This window comes from Ursus arctos, unplaced genomic scaffold (genome assembly GCF_023065955.2).
Source record: "Ursus arctos isolate Adak ecotype North America unplaced genomic scaffold, UrsArc2.0 scaffold_24, whole genome shotgun sequence".
In the NCBI taxonomy this organism is placed as follows: domain Eukaryota; kingdom Metazoa; phylum Chordata; class Mammalia; order Carnivora; family Ursidae; genus Ursus; species Ursus arctos.
Window position 1 is genome coordinate 40281682 of NW_026622919.1, and position 16950 is coordinate 40298631.

At 38.6% G+C, this 16950-nt stretch overlaps 1 protein-coding gene across 1 annotated transcript in view; it reads left to right on the forward strand.

Moving 5' to 3' along the window:
* The first annotated feature begins 279 nt into the window (after positions 1-279).
* The window catches only part of NLK (nemo like kinase), a 158359-nt gene continuing 141688 nt past the window's right edge, over positions 280-16950 (forward strand). Inside the window, exon 1 of the mRNA XM_026517691.4 lies at positions 280-1894. Within this exon, the coding sequence (XP_026373476.1) occupies positions 1437-1894 (458 nt within the window). The 5' untranslated portion in view covers positions 280-1436. The remainder of the gene's footprint in view (positions 1895-16950) is intronic.

Sequence of the window (16950 nt, forward strand, 5' to 3'; positions counted from 1 at the left end):
AGGAGAGAGGCGAAAGAAAATGTCACGGAGATCTTTGGGTTTTAATTCGCTTTTAGTCTTGTCGGTCAGACCAAACTCTGCCTTTTGATTGGTCTCTCTATCTGCCCATCCCGGATCGGGGGCGGGATTTCCCCAGGAGACCCACACCTTGTTGCCACTGGCCGAACAGTGCGCCTGTCTGAAGCTACGGGCCCAGGATTGGAGGCAGACGCAGACAGGTGGGCGTGGATTGGCTAGGGCAGCCGGTCAGTGTGAGGCGGGGGCGGGGCCTCGGTGGCTGGTTGCGCGTGTCCGCCGCTGGCTCCGCTCTATCCGGCTTTGCTAGGGGAGGTGAGTCCGGCCGCGGCGGCACCGGCGGCTGAGGAGGCGGCGGCTGAGGAGAAAGCGGCCGGCAGCGACTGAGGAGAAAGCGGCCGCGGGGACGGGAAGCCGGGTGGGGGGGAGGGGGGGAGACGGAGCAGCCTTGAGCCCTGCGGGGGCCGTCGCGCGGGGGGACCCACCCGCTCTCCCCCCCAACCCTCCTCAGCAGAAGCAGCCGGCGGCGGGGGCAGGAGTCAGCCCGCTTCCGACTGCACCCCGCCCGCCTCCCGGGGCTCCTATTCTTTGGCCCCGGGACCCTAACCTCATCCCGGGGCGGTTCCCTCTGTCTGGGCGTCCGAGTGCTGCCCACCTCTCTTTCATTCCTCCCTGCACCTCCTTACCTTCACTTTGCCCCGGTTCTCTTTCTCCTCTCCGTCCTGCCCTGTCGCCTCCTCTGCTCACTCTCTATCCCTCCTGCCTCCTTCCCTGGCTCTTTCCTGTTCTGGAAAGTTTAGTACCCCCTCCAATCAGGTCAACCTGACTAGGAGTAGGGGGAGATGTAGGAAGGCCTGAGAGTTCGAGGGGGGGAAAGCTGGTTTCCCCGAAAATTTCCCCCCATCTTTTGAATTTGGGGTGGTTGGAATTTTTTTTAATTGTATTTTTGAGGAGGTGGTAGGTGTTTAGAAAAGGATGTGGGAATGGAAGGGGTAGATGAGTCAACCCTCTTACAAGATTCCAAGGGTGGCGTGTTACCTGATCCTTTTCGTGTGTGGAGTTCAGGGGGTCGGGAGGTTTGGCCTTTATTCCCACATTCAAAGTTGGAACCTCCCCCCAATTAAGGATGGAGTTTTAGTACCCACTTGTGGCAGGAAACCTGGGGGGAAGGGGTCCCTTTTTCCTTTTCCTTTTCTTTTTCTTTCTCCTTTTCTTTTTTTTGGCAATCCACACCCTTCCACACACGCTCACCCCAAAACTAAACACCAAGATCCTCTAACTTGTTTGGATTGACTGATGAAGACATAAAGCCAATTACGCTCCATGTTTTTTGAGGTGGAGTGAGTGGTTTTTCTTCATTTTTAAATGGCCAAATGACAGCTTGACCCAGTTTGCTTTCCAATCAAAGGGCATTTTTTTGAATGTCTCTTTGTGGCGCAAGAGCCAACGCAAAAATGATGGCGGCTTACAATGGCGGTACATCTGCAGCAGCAGCAGGTCACCACCACCACCATCACCACCACCTTCCACACCTCCCTCCTCCTCACCTTCACCACCACCACCACCCTCAGCACCATCTTCATCCGGGGTCGGCTGCCGCTGTACACCCTGTACAGCAGCATACCTCTTCGGCAGCTGCGGCAGCCGCAGCAGCGGCCGCAGCTGCAGCCATGTTAAACCCTGGGCAACAACAGCCATATTTCCCATCACCCGCACCGGGTCAGGCTCCTGGACCAGCTGCAGCAGCCCCAGCTCAGGTACAGGCTGCCGCAGCTGCTACAGTTAAGGCGCACCACCATCAACACTCGCATCATCCACAACAGCAGCTGGATATTGAGCCGGATAGACCTATTGGATATGGAGCCTTTGGTGTTGTCTGGTGAGTATCTAAAGAAGGACACAACTTCTCGTGGTTTCTTCTCACGGTCGTGATTGGTCCAGTCATCTGTCATGCTTTTCTCCATGTTGACCAAAGTGGAGCAGCTCAACTGGAGGAAGCCACCCTCACCCAGAGGCCCAGTGTGCTGTTGGCTGCCTGGGTTTATGCTTTCGAGTCCTGGCAAATGATGGCAGAACACCCTCTGAGGAGTCACACACGTGTTTGCTGCCTCCCAAACTTTTGGTTTGAAACCTGAGCAAGCCACTGAATGTAGGATCATTAGGTGGATGTATGATATGTGTATTCCTACAGACCTTGGTCATGTCTTAGGTTTGCTTGAGTTTGAATCAGTTGCCCAGTTGCCGCAGATGTCACAAATGGCCCAAACTTGATTCCTTAGAATAGTCTTGTCATACTGTGCGTAACTACTTTGCCCTCCTTTTTGCCTTTTCATTCCTTAATTTGTGATCTTGATCCCCAGAAGGAAGATAGGGTTCATACTTGAACCAGTTTAGTCGTTGCTTGAGTGGTTTATTTTAAACCATAAAGCTACAGTTGGGAAGTATGTAGCTTTAGCTTTTTGATAAGAATGCATTAAATATAGCATCACACATGAGTACCACAAATGAGGTCAGTAGACTGTTAGCTATGCCGTGGCCCACATTCGGTGTAATGTTTTAGTGTCATTTAGTGTCATTTAGTGCCTCTTAAGTTGCTGTTATCCCTTGGTTGGTTGCTGTAGTAGTATACTTTTTTAAACATATGAAACTTCCACTTTTGCTAGTGCTAGGGTATTTTTAAAAGTCTAAGCCCTTCTTAAATGCCACATTTTGTCTATTTGCCCTTCTTAGTAAGATTAGTAGTTTATAATAAAATTAATTTATCATTGTAGGTCCTGTTGCTATCAAAACTAGAACTGAATTTTTTTCTCAAGGGTTAAGTAATTTGGTGTGGACAAATGAATTGATGTTTTCAGTGCATTCAAAAATAGATTCTTGTTAATGTCTAGAAAAGCCCCCATCACCACAGGAAAATGAACTCTTTGGAAGCAGCCTGGTAAATGTCTCCTTTTGTCATTGTTTTTCAGGCTGTAATTGATACAAGTGTCATGTTTGCGTTACATCTGGCCATCTTTATAGTTCAGATTTTATAATCTAGACTACAAAGTGATCTGGGGTTTTTTTGTTTTTTTTTTTAAACTAGTCGGGTCTAGTGTTTTCCCAGCTAGCTGTCCCAGGAGGTTGCTGCTGCAGTGCTCCCTCCAAGGTGTATGGGATTCCTGGTGGGAAAGAGCGTAGCCGGTAATGGTGCCTCTTCAGTCGCTCTGCTCAGGGACCTGTTTCTGCCTTCGTCTCTCCCATATCCTATCCCCGGGGATGCACTGTGAACTTCCATTCCTTGCCTAACCCTTGAGGATTTCAAAGCTGTGGGGCCTGGGGAATGTGGACAGGAAAAAGGTTGTGCCTTGCTTTAAATTTTGTCATCTACCAGTTGAGAATTTATTTGGATTTTCTTAGACCTGGATGCTCTTTCATTTTAGTGCTTTACATACAACACTAAGAACTAGAGCTACCGAAGGGGAAGTGGATTGCAGCATTCTTGACTATATTCTAAAACTGTTCTACATTTCTCTCGAATGATGATATGACTTGTAGAAGTTTTCACTTGAAGCCTGTGCTAAAGGAAAAGATTCTTTTTAAGGGGAGGAAGGTGAGGAACTGGAATGCTGAAACATCTCCCACAGCAAACATTCTGGTACTGGCTATTCTGAATTACTTACATATGAAAAACCAAATGGTTTTGATTTGAATCCGTTCTAGATTCTTTCATTGATTGACCCCTTCCATCACCGGCAGAGTTCATTCCTTGTACTTGAAGTGTACCTCCTTCTGTACACCATCTTCTATTGGACGCCAGTTGTTTTGTGTTTGCCTTGTCTCATTACATTTGTAAGCCCCTTGAGGGTATGGACTGTATATACCAGACTACATTTTTTTCCTCCCTTGCACTTAGCACAGTGCTGTGGAATCTTTGCTGTTTGATTGCTTGATCTCCTGGTCAGGTTGTTCTTTCTTCTTCTTTAACCAAGTTTTTCCGGTTAGCTGCATTGAGTGTTTTTAATCAGTTGTTACAGGTGAAGTACAATTCAGTATGAAAAAAAGGAAGAGTTCCAGGTGTGTGTTTTAGTATGCAAATGCTTTTCTATTTTTATATTTACATATTGATGACTTGCCGTCTAAATTGCTTATTATATTTGGAATTTAACTGCTATATGACCTGAGTAAAATTTTTGAAACTAAGGATTTGAACACCAAACCAGAGTGAATTGCACTAGTATTCTGAAACCCAAGCTAAAGATATTAGTGAGGTTTTTTACATATTAACTAGCTGAACCAGAATTTTTCTTTTTAATTTAGGGAATACCTAATGAACCTGAAACTATTTTCAAAAATGATTATAACGGAACATAAAAATATTTTCCCAGTGATACATCATTCAATTAAAACACCGTATGACTACTTGAGCATCATAAGCTTCATTCAGATTCTTATATTTATTTAATGCATCTTGGAAGTATTTTTCTTTTGGCATACTACACAAAAGGAAACTGTATTTGCTCTCGTGTCTTCTGGACATGCATGCAAAATTACTGATGACTGAAAACATTGCACGTAATTTTGAGAGATGCTGTTTTTCCTTTGTGTAGACACAGAAAGATATTTGTAGAAGTGGTATAGCATTTCACCAGTCAGATTTATCACTGAACAATTTAGTCGACCAGCCTTGATTTATCTCTCTCCTGAATTTAACTAGTGGAATAACTTACAGTATTGGACAGTTATGTAAAAGTAGTGAATTACCTATTAGCTTGCTGGTAAAGATGGTGCTTTGACAGTTCAATTAAGGTTTCATTAACAACTGTCTGCTGTGTTTTATCTCAAAGTAAGGGTTCCAGTTTACCTGGTAATATGATCATGGGGTAGCCTGAGATACATTCATTCCAATGATAGAATATTGTTCATGGGTTATCAAAGCATCATATATAATTTGACCTTTCTTTATTGAATGTCAAGGCTTCAAATGCCCACATGAACATTTTCATAATGCAAAACCAAAACACAAAACAACCCACAAACAGAAACCTCAGTCATTTGGTGAGGACAGTATAAATATCTATTTGTCCATAGTTCACATTTGCCAGAGAAAAGTGAGTATGCAGTGCTTAAAAATGTGACAACCTTGGAACAAAGAGTATTACAGCATAAGGCTTCAGGGACTCATGAAGTGCGTATTTTTGAGAGTTGGAGGAAGTTGACCACGTAAGAGAGGTTTGAGGACTGCTAAACTCAGGCAGTTTTGACATTGACAACCTGAAATATTGATTGGATTAATCATTGTGTGCCACCTTGATAATGAGTCTGAGAAAAGCTTCTACTTAGAATATTAGTGTTTTGGTTTTTAATTTATCTGATTAATTGAAAGATCAAAGATCCTGGGATTCATTTGGTCTGTTCTCTTTGTACTCCAAGTAAAGTTGGAGAACTTTGAATTTTATTATTCCAATACCTTTAGCCGGGTTACTTTTGTGTCAGTCTTTCAAAACCTAAGCATCACTGTAGTGATACTTAGTTATACTTACTGTCATCTTAATAAATTGTTTAACCTCTCTATTCCTCATTATAAAATGAGGATAATAATAGCACCTCTCCTAGAATTGGTATGAAGATTAAATGAAGTAATCCTTGAAAACCAGTGATTACATTGTATAGCATACAGTAAGCATTCAATAAATGTTAGCTGCTTTTATTGTAGTTATTGTTGGTAGAAAAAAACCTGTTGTGTTAACGTATGCAGAAGTGGCTTCATGTAATGGCCAGATTTATCAGGTGAAATCAGCAGCAATGCAGACTGTTTTTGGAGGCATGGCTTCAGATACCGTGAAGTGCCCCCTTAGTTGTTCTACATGCTGTATATCTGCTATTAATTAACAATTAAAAACAAACACATTTAAATTTGTAAAATACATGTTTGTATGGACTTGGCAGGTGTTCTAGTCAGTTCATCTGCGCTGTTTTACAAAGTATTATGGATTTACGTAGTGGGAAGGAAATTAATTTTTTCTTCTCAGAATGTAACGAACGAAGGCATTCTTATTGTCAAAGTTCAGCTTTAGTGGAAACTCATTTTACTTGTGTTTGGATGAAAGAGTGAATTGCTAAAGAAGATCCCGGTGAGGTGGGGGAAATATGTGTGATTTAATGAAAAATTATTCAGTGTAAATCCTTATGCATGGCAGATACCATCTAGCTTACTCACCTTTAAAAAATAGAGGCATCATTTTTTTTCTGATGTTTTCCTTGGTCCTTTTACTCCCCAAATAGTCAACTTTAATTTGGAAAAATGGGGAATGCTTTTGGAATATACTTGGGGAAAACTCATCAAACTAACTCTAGTTGTATCAGAAAGAGTAGTATACTGAAGTGTATTCTGTTAACTGTGTTTTACAGGTTAAGAATTTGTAGAATTGAGAAGTTTCTCTATCAGCCAGGATTAACTGCCACAGCTGGATTCTTGGGGGGGGGGGGAGCTCTGCTTTGTGAAAAGAGCTTTGAAGAAGCAGAGCCTGCACCATAAAAAGGAAACGGTTGCTCTTCTAGACATAACAAAGCATCCGTGTGAAACTAGAAATGTGAAAATCTGTATTGTTAATTTTAACTACAAACGAACTTACTTTTAGAAACTGCAGGTTCATGGTCACAAAGTAGAGAAGTCAAAGAGAGAGAATAAAACTAACACAATCTAATGATATTGAATTGGTTTCTCTTGGTGATAACAAACTGTATAGCCTTTAACATTGGAAGTCATTTTGTACTTAGGCTCCTGACAAGATTTTTCCAAATTATATTCAAACACCAAAAATAAAACAAAGTCACAATACAACAAAAGAATTTGTTTTAGTCACAAAACAATAAAGGAAGCTCGTTTTATTCTTGGGCAGAAATTTTATGTTATATTATTGATTATTAGCTTAGAAAGAAAGAAGATAAATACTTTTTATTAAGAAAAAACATTTCAGAAAGAATTGCCTTTTCAAACAAGCTAAAACAACAATATCCCTCAAAACTACATGCAACTTTTTGTTTTTAGGATTTTATTTATTTATTTAGAGAGAGAGAATGAGAGAGAGAGGGAGCGAGAGAGCACAAGCAGGGGGAGCTGCAGAGGGAGAAGGAGAAGCAGGCTTCCCATTGAGCAGGGAGCCCGAACATGGGGCTCGATTCCAGAACCCTGGGATCATCATCTGGGCCGAAGGCAGGTGCTTTACCTACTGAGCCACTCAGGCGCCCCTACATTCAACTTTTTTAGCCATCACTTACTACCATCGGTGCATGTCCTGAAAAAAAGATGGGGGCAGATAAAGTTACCTTTCAAATGCTTGCTAGAAGAAGAATATTTGCAAAGTGTATTAACTGAATATATGTTTGAATCTAAGTTCTGGGGTTTCTGGGGCTTTACCCTCAAAGCATGAGCAATTATAAAAATGTTGTTCCATGATATAAAAGGTCATCTCTAATAGAGTATTGGAATATTTTATTATCTTTACAACTTGGTGTATTAGAGTTCTCACTGACTTCTGTATTGTAGAATTGAGTGACTATTCTTGGTGATTTTTATTAGATTTGCTGGTGTCCTAGCAGTTCAAGAATCAACTGTTTATGTAATGTATGTTTCTTTTTTATGCTAATCTGATTTCTTTGATGGAAATTGTCAAGGCCAAAGAAACTTTTTCATTTGTCATCCAACCAAACGGAAAGAAGTCATTGGGTAGAAGCTCTTTCATTATAAAGTTCTATTTGGGTTTTGTTTATGATTCCCTCTGCATTCATAATACTCCAGTGAATTATTTGTTGATTGGGTCATCTAATGCAGATCAGCAATGATTTCCTAACTAATACAGCTTGTCAGTTTGATCCAGTTGTTGCTTGGGGGTAACAGAGAGTGCCTGAGGCAACAGTTGTAATACTGTCAATAAGCATGTGACAAGTCATCAAAGACTTAGTTGGTAGTTCTAAGGTACCTAGCCAAGAGACATTAGAAAAAATTCTAGCACTCTGACATTATGAAAAGGAAACTAAGGAAACTATTGAGTTGCACTTTAACAGTTAATTACAATGGTGTGAGTAGAGGGAGTGTGTACAGTGATGTCTGTCATTGATTATGATTGGCAGTCTTTACCTACACCTAGCTTCATATGAATCTGTGTTTTGAATTAGTTTGGCTAATTGAATCATATCTACTATCAGACAGAAGGTTTTGACGTTGTTGGAACTCACAAGTCAGTGTATTTTTATTGTCAGCCTGCTACGGCCCAGCACTACTGTAGGCACTAATGAGGATATTTAGTTCTACAAATGATTTTACAAACTTTTGTCAAGCTTCTGCTGTTGTCTGTTCTATGCTTGTACTGGCATAGAGAGATGTTTAAGTCATGATATTGCCCTAAAGGAGCTTATCGTTAAGTAAGCAGTGTGCAAAATAATACATCCCTGCTTTTAGGAAGTCTTGATGGGGAGTTGAAACTCAATTTGAAATAAAAACATAAGGATAGGGGTGCCTGGGTGGCTCAGTTGGTTAAGTGTCTGCCTTTGGCTCAGGTCATGATCCCAGGGTCCTAAGATCTAGCCCACATCTGCTTCTCCCTCTCCCTCTGCCTGCCGCTTCCCCTGCTTGTGCTCTCTCTCTGTCAAATAAATAAATAAAATCTTAAAAAAAAACCACTTAAGTTTGTATTTTCACTTGTTCTTACAATACTTATTTATTGGTTATTGACTATTTCCTGGGCCCTGTGCTGGATGAGAGGGATTTAAAGAAGATTATGATCTAGTCGAGGAAAGAGACTTGTAAATGGATAATTATAATTCATTGCCATCAATGCAATAGTAGTCGATATATACTAGTGGTATGATTCAATAGAGATATTCCCTGGATATTATGGGAACATAGAGGAGGGATTTCTGTGGAAGATTTGAATGCTTTCTAGAAGAGGTAATACCTCAACTGAGTTTTAAGAACGAGAGCTAATGTGGAAGATGGATGGATTCCTATGCAGGAGACTGTAGGGCCGGAGTTACTGAAATTAAAGTGCAGTGGAGAGGGTGGGAGGTGATACAGTGGAGGCACAAACAAAAGCTGGACCCTGAAGTTGGAGTGTTCTGCTGAAGAGACCACTGGTACTGGGAGAGGGGCAGTCTAACACTTTTTATGAATAAAGCACATATATACATATATAAATATATAGCATATCTGTGGTATTAAAATTTCATGGGGAGTTTGGGGAGAAAATGTCTAAAAAGGCTCCTTGGAGGGGGTGATAATGAAAAAAGTTGAAACACTGGGAATGGCAATCTTTAAAGTTTTTAAGAGCGTGACTGTTCAGAGATATGTATGTATATATTTAGACATGTTAATAGAAGAGTGGAGGTAGCTGAGGTCTGAGCCTTAGGAAATGTTCTCAGTTGTAGGTGGAAATTATTAGAGGGCGGTCAGATAGGAAAATGTGTTCATAGTGATTGACAACATATGCATGGCAGAAGATTGTTAGGAAGATGAGAGTGATCTGTGGTGCTGATAAAAAAAGTCAAAAAAAAATGAGGGGGAGAAAAGGCCATTGAATTTAGCAGGTAGATCATTGATGGCATTTGAAAGAACGATTGTGTGTGTGATTTTTTTTCCTCTGATATATAAATGCGTATGTGTGTGTATACGTATTTGATTCTAAAGAATGTCTTAAGTATTAGCAGTACTGTTTTATTAATAAAATTCTCTCAAATCCCAAGTTTTTATTTCTAGTTTAATGAACCAATGAACTTAGTGTTTATCATGTTCAGGGTGCCATTTCCTTGGGAAGAAATTTTTTAATGACAGGGTAATAGAGTACTCAACTAAACTTGTTAGGAGACAAGTTTCTGGTCCTGCCTTGCTCCCAACAACCCTATGACCTTGATAAAGTTATTTAAGTTTTCTGGGTCTTGGTTTCTTCATTTATAAAATCCTGTGTTTCCTAAGTTTCTATTATAAAATTGCATTAATATTTATAAAGCATTGTAGCTTTATTTGTGGGCAAGTCAAGTCTGTTAGTGACCATACGACACCTTTCTTCAGGACTACAGATGTTGAATAGCTTCTAAAATTGTTTAAAGGAAGAATGAGATAAATGTAACCCTTTTCCAATGTGGTGACTTTCATAGAATTTTCAAATTTGGGATCAGATTTTAAATGTGCAGTTTGTCCAAGACATTTATTTTCTTCTATATTGACTTGTTGGTAAGGATTATACATATTTAGTTATGAATAGCCTGCCTGTTTGCAAATGGGCAATCAGTTCCTTCCTAAATGTAAATGTGATACTGTTTTTCTGGTAATACTATGCCTTTTAGCTTTTTATATTTATTTTCTTGCTTTCCTAAATATTTGGAGTGATTTTTAAAATTTTAAATAAAGCTTAGTATTAAATATTTTATCTTTTTGTGTGTGTGTCTGGGTAATTAGGTAAGATGATTTGGGGGCCAGTGCTTACATTACCAAGTTGTGATTTACAATATTTTGTTTTTGGGAATCTCTCTCTTTTTTAGGAATCTCTTTTAAATTCTGAATTTGGGTAGGGAATTTACTAGTTTGCAGATTGACCTCCCACAAAATGAGCTGTCACAGCTTTAAGGCTGTAGCCATTTAAGGCATACAATGCCCAGAGATAGAGCGGGAGTGTGACTTCCTAAAGCTCTTTGACAATAGGAAGGGAGCATTTTCACAGAAGCCCTCAGCAAACCAGCAGCATTGTCCAGGAGATACATAATGCAAGCCATATACGTGATTTTAAATTTTCTAGTGGCCACATTAAAAGATGTGAAAAGAAACAGGTGAAATTAGTTTTAGTAATGTATTTTTAACTCCAGACAGCCAAAATATTGTCATTTCAGCATATTATTACTATAAAAATTATTAATTAGATATTTTACATTCTTTTTTTTTTCATACAGAGTGTACTGACTACCTTATTGTCTAGCACAGTACCAGAGTCTCTTTGGCCTTTATTGGGTTGTATACTGATTTCTGAGCCAATGGTGTCAGTAGAGATAGAATTACTTTTGGAGCAATCAGGTCCACCCTGGACCTGGAGATGGAGTCAGTTTTAAGTGGGAGGGGTGAATTCCAGCAACAGATGCTGGGAAGGCAATCATTAATTACCAAGAACACATTCATCTAACTTATATCAGACTCAAGAAGATCTTGATAGGGAGCATTTATAGAACAAAGTGGAATAATGTTCTCTGTAGAGAAGTCATCCTGTCTGCCCTGAATTATTTGGAGTTTCTTTCCTTTTCTTTTCTGAAGCCCTGTTTGCCTAAGGTACCAGAAGGTAAAATTGGTACCTGATCCTTGCCATGTTTGCTTTCCTTCCCAGTTAGATCAGATATCCTCCATTGATTTCTTTCCTCTCTCAGTGTTGTGGTTTTGTTATCTAGATAAAGTTCTCAGTCTTGTTTTCAATTTCAGTAGCGTAGGGCTCAGTATTGTCAGGCAGCAAACTCCTTAAAGGGGAGTAGACAACACAGAAACTTTTTGTTTATCCATTCTCTGACCTAAAATTCTTGCTCTGAGCTACAGAGAAAAGGTGAAGAGAGACATTTGAACAAATAGATAAAATTAGTCGTTTGACCCAGATTGCAGCTATTTTTTTTCTGTCTGCATGGATAAAAACCATCCTCCGATTTACATAAGCAGGTGATTTTTCTTACATGCTAATTTTCTTAATGTACCATGGCAGAGAGCTGCAGATTTGCAAATTGTGTAAGTAAATTGAAATAAACCAGGTGACTTTGTTTCACTTTATTATCTTACCAGTACAGAAGTACCCAAAGGGTGCAATTATCGGGTGATTATCTCATTGCACATCTAAGTTAACAGGCAGCCTGGTGCAAAAGTTCTTTTTTCCCCCTTTCTTCTCTACTTCTCTCTCATTTCAGTTTTTAAAAATAGGAAACTACTGATTTCTATATTTACCTTGACATGGCTAACATTTGGTAATACAGATGTGGGGAAATTTGAGCTTTATTCGAAGTAATCCAGAAGCCAAAAAAATTGGCAAGTAATGTAGGTACTGTGCAGAAAAAGGGACACATGTATACTTGGTTTGTGTTTGAATTGCCTGAGAGAATTAGGTGAGAACTTCAACCATGTTTAATTGGTTGGCTTTCTCTGTTTTCCTTTTCCCAGGTTCTGTATGTTGCAGGAATTGGGGTTATTATGAAGTTAACTGGGTGGGTCTTAAAGCCAGTGTTCAAAACAAACATTATGTGTATCCTTTTAAAAATCAAAATGATTAATTACAATACACTTTAAAATATCATTTCAATATGTTAGACATTTTAGAAAGGTACAACAGTTAGTTTAAGGGGCTCTTTTCCCAGAAGATTCATGAGGACAAAGAACGTCAAAGTGCCTTCCTTGTATTAGAACAATATTTCCAACAATATTTCCGAATAAATTCCATTATTAATCTTAGCAATTAATGCTGTTTAATTCCTCAGATGTTACAGTATTATTTACCTAGCGATATGTATGGAGATTAAATTATACTCCTTATAGTTCTGAAGTAATGATTTTGAAATGAATTATAATTTTAAGCTAGCAAATTAAAAGTTTGGCCTGTCTTTTTATCCCAGCACTTACATATTATTTCTTTTCAGTTTAAAGGAAAGTAGTTCAGAAGAACTTTGAGAACAAAAGCAGTTAAAGAATGACTGGAGAAGGACAAAATTTAAGTACAAAGGGACTGTATGGATTAGTAGTTAAGAGCCAGTACTATGATTATAGACTGGATTTAAATCTTGACTCTGCCCGCTTGCTAGTTGTGGGCTAATTGTTTAACCTCTGTGTGCCTCATGGTTGTAGCGTATAAAATGGGGATAGTAATAGTATATCTATTTCAAAGGCGTTATTGTATGGATTAAATGAATCAATATATATGTAAAGTCATAGAACTGTGCCTGGCCCTGGGTATGTGTTGACTCTCATTATTACCAGTTTGAGTGAAAAATACAGTACCTCCTTAAAGTTTACTAATTTAGGGTAAATAACCCAACAGCTTTTGTCTGACTGTTGATAGGTATGTGATTATTGCAGAGATTTTTTTACCAGTTAGATCTAGTGGTATTTGAAAAGTCATTCAAATTGTAGAATGCCTTCCAAATGTAAAATTCTCTTTAGCACTTAAAAGGAGTGTTTTTCCTTTCGCTTTAACTCCCTTCTCCCACCTCATTATCAAAGTAATATGTTTATTGTAGGAAACCTAAAAAATATAGAAAAGTTGTAAACTACAACTCAGAGATAGCCGCTGATAGCATTTGATGGTTTTCCCCCCCCAATTTTGCATCTGGAATGTGTGTGTGTTTGTAATGAGTTGGGATCATGATTGCATTGGGTATTTATTTACATTTTTGTATCCTGTTTGTTTCACTACATTACAAAGATTTTAGCTTTTTTTTTTTTTTTTGGAGAGCTAATTTTTTCATTCTCACAAGCCTACAGCTCTATCTTGAAAGGAATTAGAGAGTTGGAAGATACTTTAGAATGCATCTAGTGTAACTGCCTCATTTTCTAAATGGGAAAATTGAGACCCAGGGAAGCTAAGAGATTTGTTCAAGGTCACACAGCTGGTTAGAGGCTTAGCCAAAACCTTTGCTCTTTTGCTGCTTTACTAGTAATACCTGTTCAACTTAATGCCCATTGAAACTGGAGGAAGTGTTCTTACAAAAGCAAAACAAATAAAAAACAAAAACTCTAAATGAAACCAGGAACAGTGCATCTGGAAAAAAAAAAAAGAATATTTACTCCATTGGTTGCTTTTTGTGTGCCAGTGACTCTAAGGTTTCTGGTAAAAGTTTAATGTCATGAGCCACAAGGCTTTTGGTGGAAAACAACTCGATCTTTTCACATTGTATGTAATTGTGTTGTGTATCTGCTTTGAGAATATCGTGCCCCCCCTCATTTATTTTTTGAAAAATTTTAAACCTCAGAAAATATGAAAGAAATGAACAGTGATAAACCCATAAACCATTCTTCTAGATTAACATTTTGTGACTTTTGCTTTATCTAATTGGAGGCTATTTCTACAGAATTTGCTGAGATTGGGTTATGGTCACTGCATCAACTTGTTGTTCCATGTAGTAAGTTTTGTAAGTTCTCCAACTAGAGAAGGAACTGGAAGTTTTCAAGCTTGTGACTTTTGGAATGCTATTTATTCTCCTAATACTTAAAAGAAAATTCAGTGTGAATCAAATGTGTAACTGAAACATATACCAGTCAAAACCAGGCTTCAGGCAGAATAGAAATATTCCATTCTGCAAAGTTTTTTTCTTTTTTGTGGTATTCATCTCAGGTTGGGAGTAAAGGGGCATTTTCAAAATAACCTAATTTCTGGTTTCGCAATTTTGTGACAGAGGACGTGATTGAGGATATTACATTGTTGAAGCTAAATTTTAAGTTACTGTAATTCTTTTTTTTTTAATTACCCTGTTAGTCACGTGAGCTGATGATGCTGTGATTTATGTCACCCAATTCACTGCTCTGCATTTTTCAGTACCAAATAATTCCTTTGTTAAACTCATTTTCAGTAAATGAGCCATTGTTTCCCAAAGGGTAATGATTATTTCTATATATAGCACAAATCCGTAAGAAATAGATTTTAAAGTCTAAAATATTAGTTAGTGATTGGAAGTTGTTGAAATCATTGCTCTGTGTATATCAAGGCACAACTGTGTCTATGAAAAGGGCAGTTGTTGTGTTTGCTCCCTAGGCTACAATATGAGATATTATGCTTACTGGAAACCAACTGACAAGTCTTTAAAAGTGAAGTCTTTTGGTTTATGTGCAAAAAGCGTTGTTTTATTGAGTCTGCCCAGCTATCACATTACATAATTTCATAACAGAAACACCTAGAATGAGGTAGCTGGAGTTCAAATTTAAATGGCTTGTGACAGGTAAGGAAATATATAGGCAGCAGATACTGGTTTGCTTGATAGAGTTGATGTCAATATCTCCAAATAGATTGTTGACTTCTTAAAGTACCTAAGCAGTAAAGACATTAAAATTGGGACCCTGTGATGTTTAACTGGTGTAGATGGTGAAGATCTAGTTATCAGCATGTATCAGCTTATCTCTGTAGGTGGACAAACTTTAAATAACTAGTTTTTATACCTTGATTTTTTTCCTTTTGAAGTAGGTGCTTGTTTCTTCAACAAATCAAAATCAGTTTTTGTCCTTCTTTCCCTCTCAATGCAAATAAAAGCAAATGCTTGTAACCACTTATGACACATTCTCTACCCACTGATACACTGAAAATAATGAGATTTTTGAAGGCTGGGGCCATGTCTCATTTGTATCTCCAGAGCCAAATGTGGTCCTTGGTCGATACTTATTTGTTGTTACATTGGAAGTTGCTAATGCTAAATTTGATATGATGGTGACTGTCAAAGAAGAGGACTTTCACTGGCCCTTGCCATTATGTAGATCCCTACTTCCTCATGCACTGCAGGAATTTTTATGAGGGAACACTTAGAGAGTGGTATTCAGACTGCCCCATGATAGTGATTTTGTTTTTTGAGGTTTGGATTTTTTTTTTTTTTAAGAGTAAGTGCCCTAATCTAAAACTTATAAGCTCAGTAACCAACTATCCCCCCAAATAGTCCTTGTTTTGCTACTGCTTTCTATAATCTACTTTTTTTTTTGCTTTTTTGGGGGGGGGTACAGAGAGAGAGGGAGAGAGAGAGAATCTTTTTTTTTTTTTTAAAGATTTTATTTATTTATTTGACGGAGAGAGAGACAGCCAGTGAGAGAGGGAACAAGCAAGGGGAGTGGGAGAGGAAGAAGCAGGCTCCCAGCAGAGGAGCCTGATGCGGGACTCAATCCCAGAACACCAGGATCACGCCCTGAGCCAAAGGCAGACGCCTAACGACCGAGCCACCCAGGCGCCCCGAGAGAGAGAATCTTAAGCAGGCTCCACATCCAGCGTGAAAGCCCAATATGGGGCTCAATCTCACGATTGTGAGCTGACCTGAGCCAAAATCAAGAATCGGACGTTTAAGCAACTGAGCCACCCAGGTGCCCCTCTATAATCTACTTTTAAGTTAAGAATGCTGCTGAATTGTTTAGGAAAAATACATTCTCAATGCAAAACTGTGATCTCATGTTAGAAAAATGGAAACTATGTCTAAAGTCTGATCTCCTACATCAAAACATACCAAAACCATCCCTGATGCTAGCACAGGAAAAAAAAAAAAAAAATCCAATTCTAAGCTCCATATTCTGTTCTATAAACTTGTGAATAAATGACAGATTAGTATATGCTAGCCATCCTCTTTAAAATTAGTGAGAAAGAATGGCTTATTTCAGTGGTGTGCTGGTATATGTTTCACAGGGTCTCTGAAAAATAAAATAGCTCTGGTTTGTAGGGCCTGCCAAGTTCCTGTGGTTTAAGTACTCTTGTAGTGGTCAATTTCAAGCTACCAATGTGAAGTCACCAAAGGCTTGAACTGGAAAAAGAAACATAGTAGTACACCATTATAAAGTATTTTTACCCTACAGGTAAAGTAGATGTTAACCTTAATAACATAAATCATATTTTAAAAATTAGGAAATGATTTCTGAGTATTTATTACCTTTGTTTTAGTTATGATTTATTTCACTGTAAGTTTATATAATTTAATTTTTAATAATGCCTATGTTTCACAGTCAGCTTGCAAAATACCAGAAAATGTAGTAATCTCTCAGGAGCCAGTATGAACCAGCTCTAACACACCCCTGGTTTATTAAATCTTTGTTGGGAGTTTTAGCTAGTGTTGGGGAGAGATGAACTTGGATTCATATTTATCATGTACAAAAAGTCCTAAGTGGCTTTAAGATTTAAATGTAAAAAAAGAAAGCCAAAAATAAGAAAATATGGATAACTATTTTTATCATCTTACAGGAAAGACTTATTACCTTCAAAGCAAGAAAAA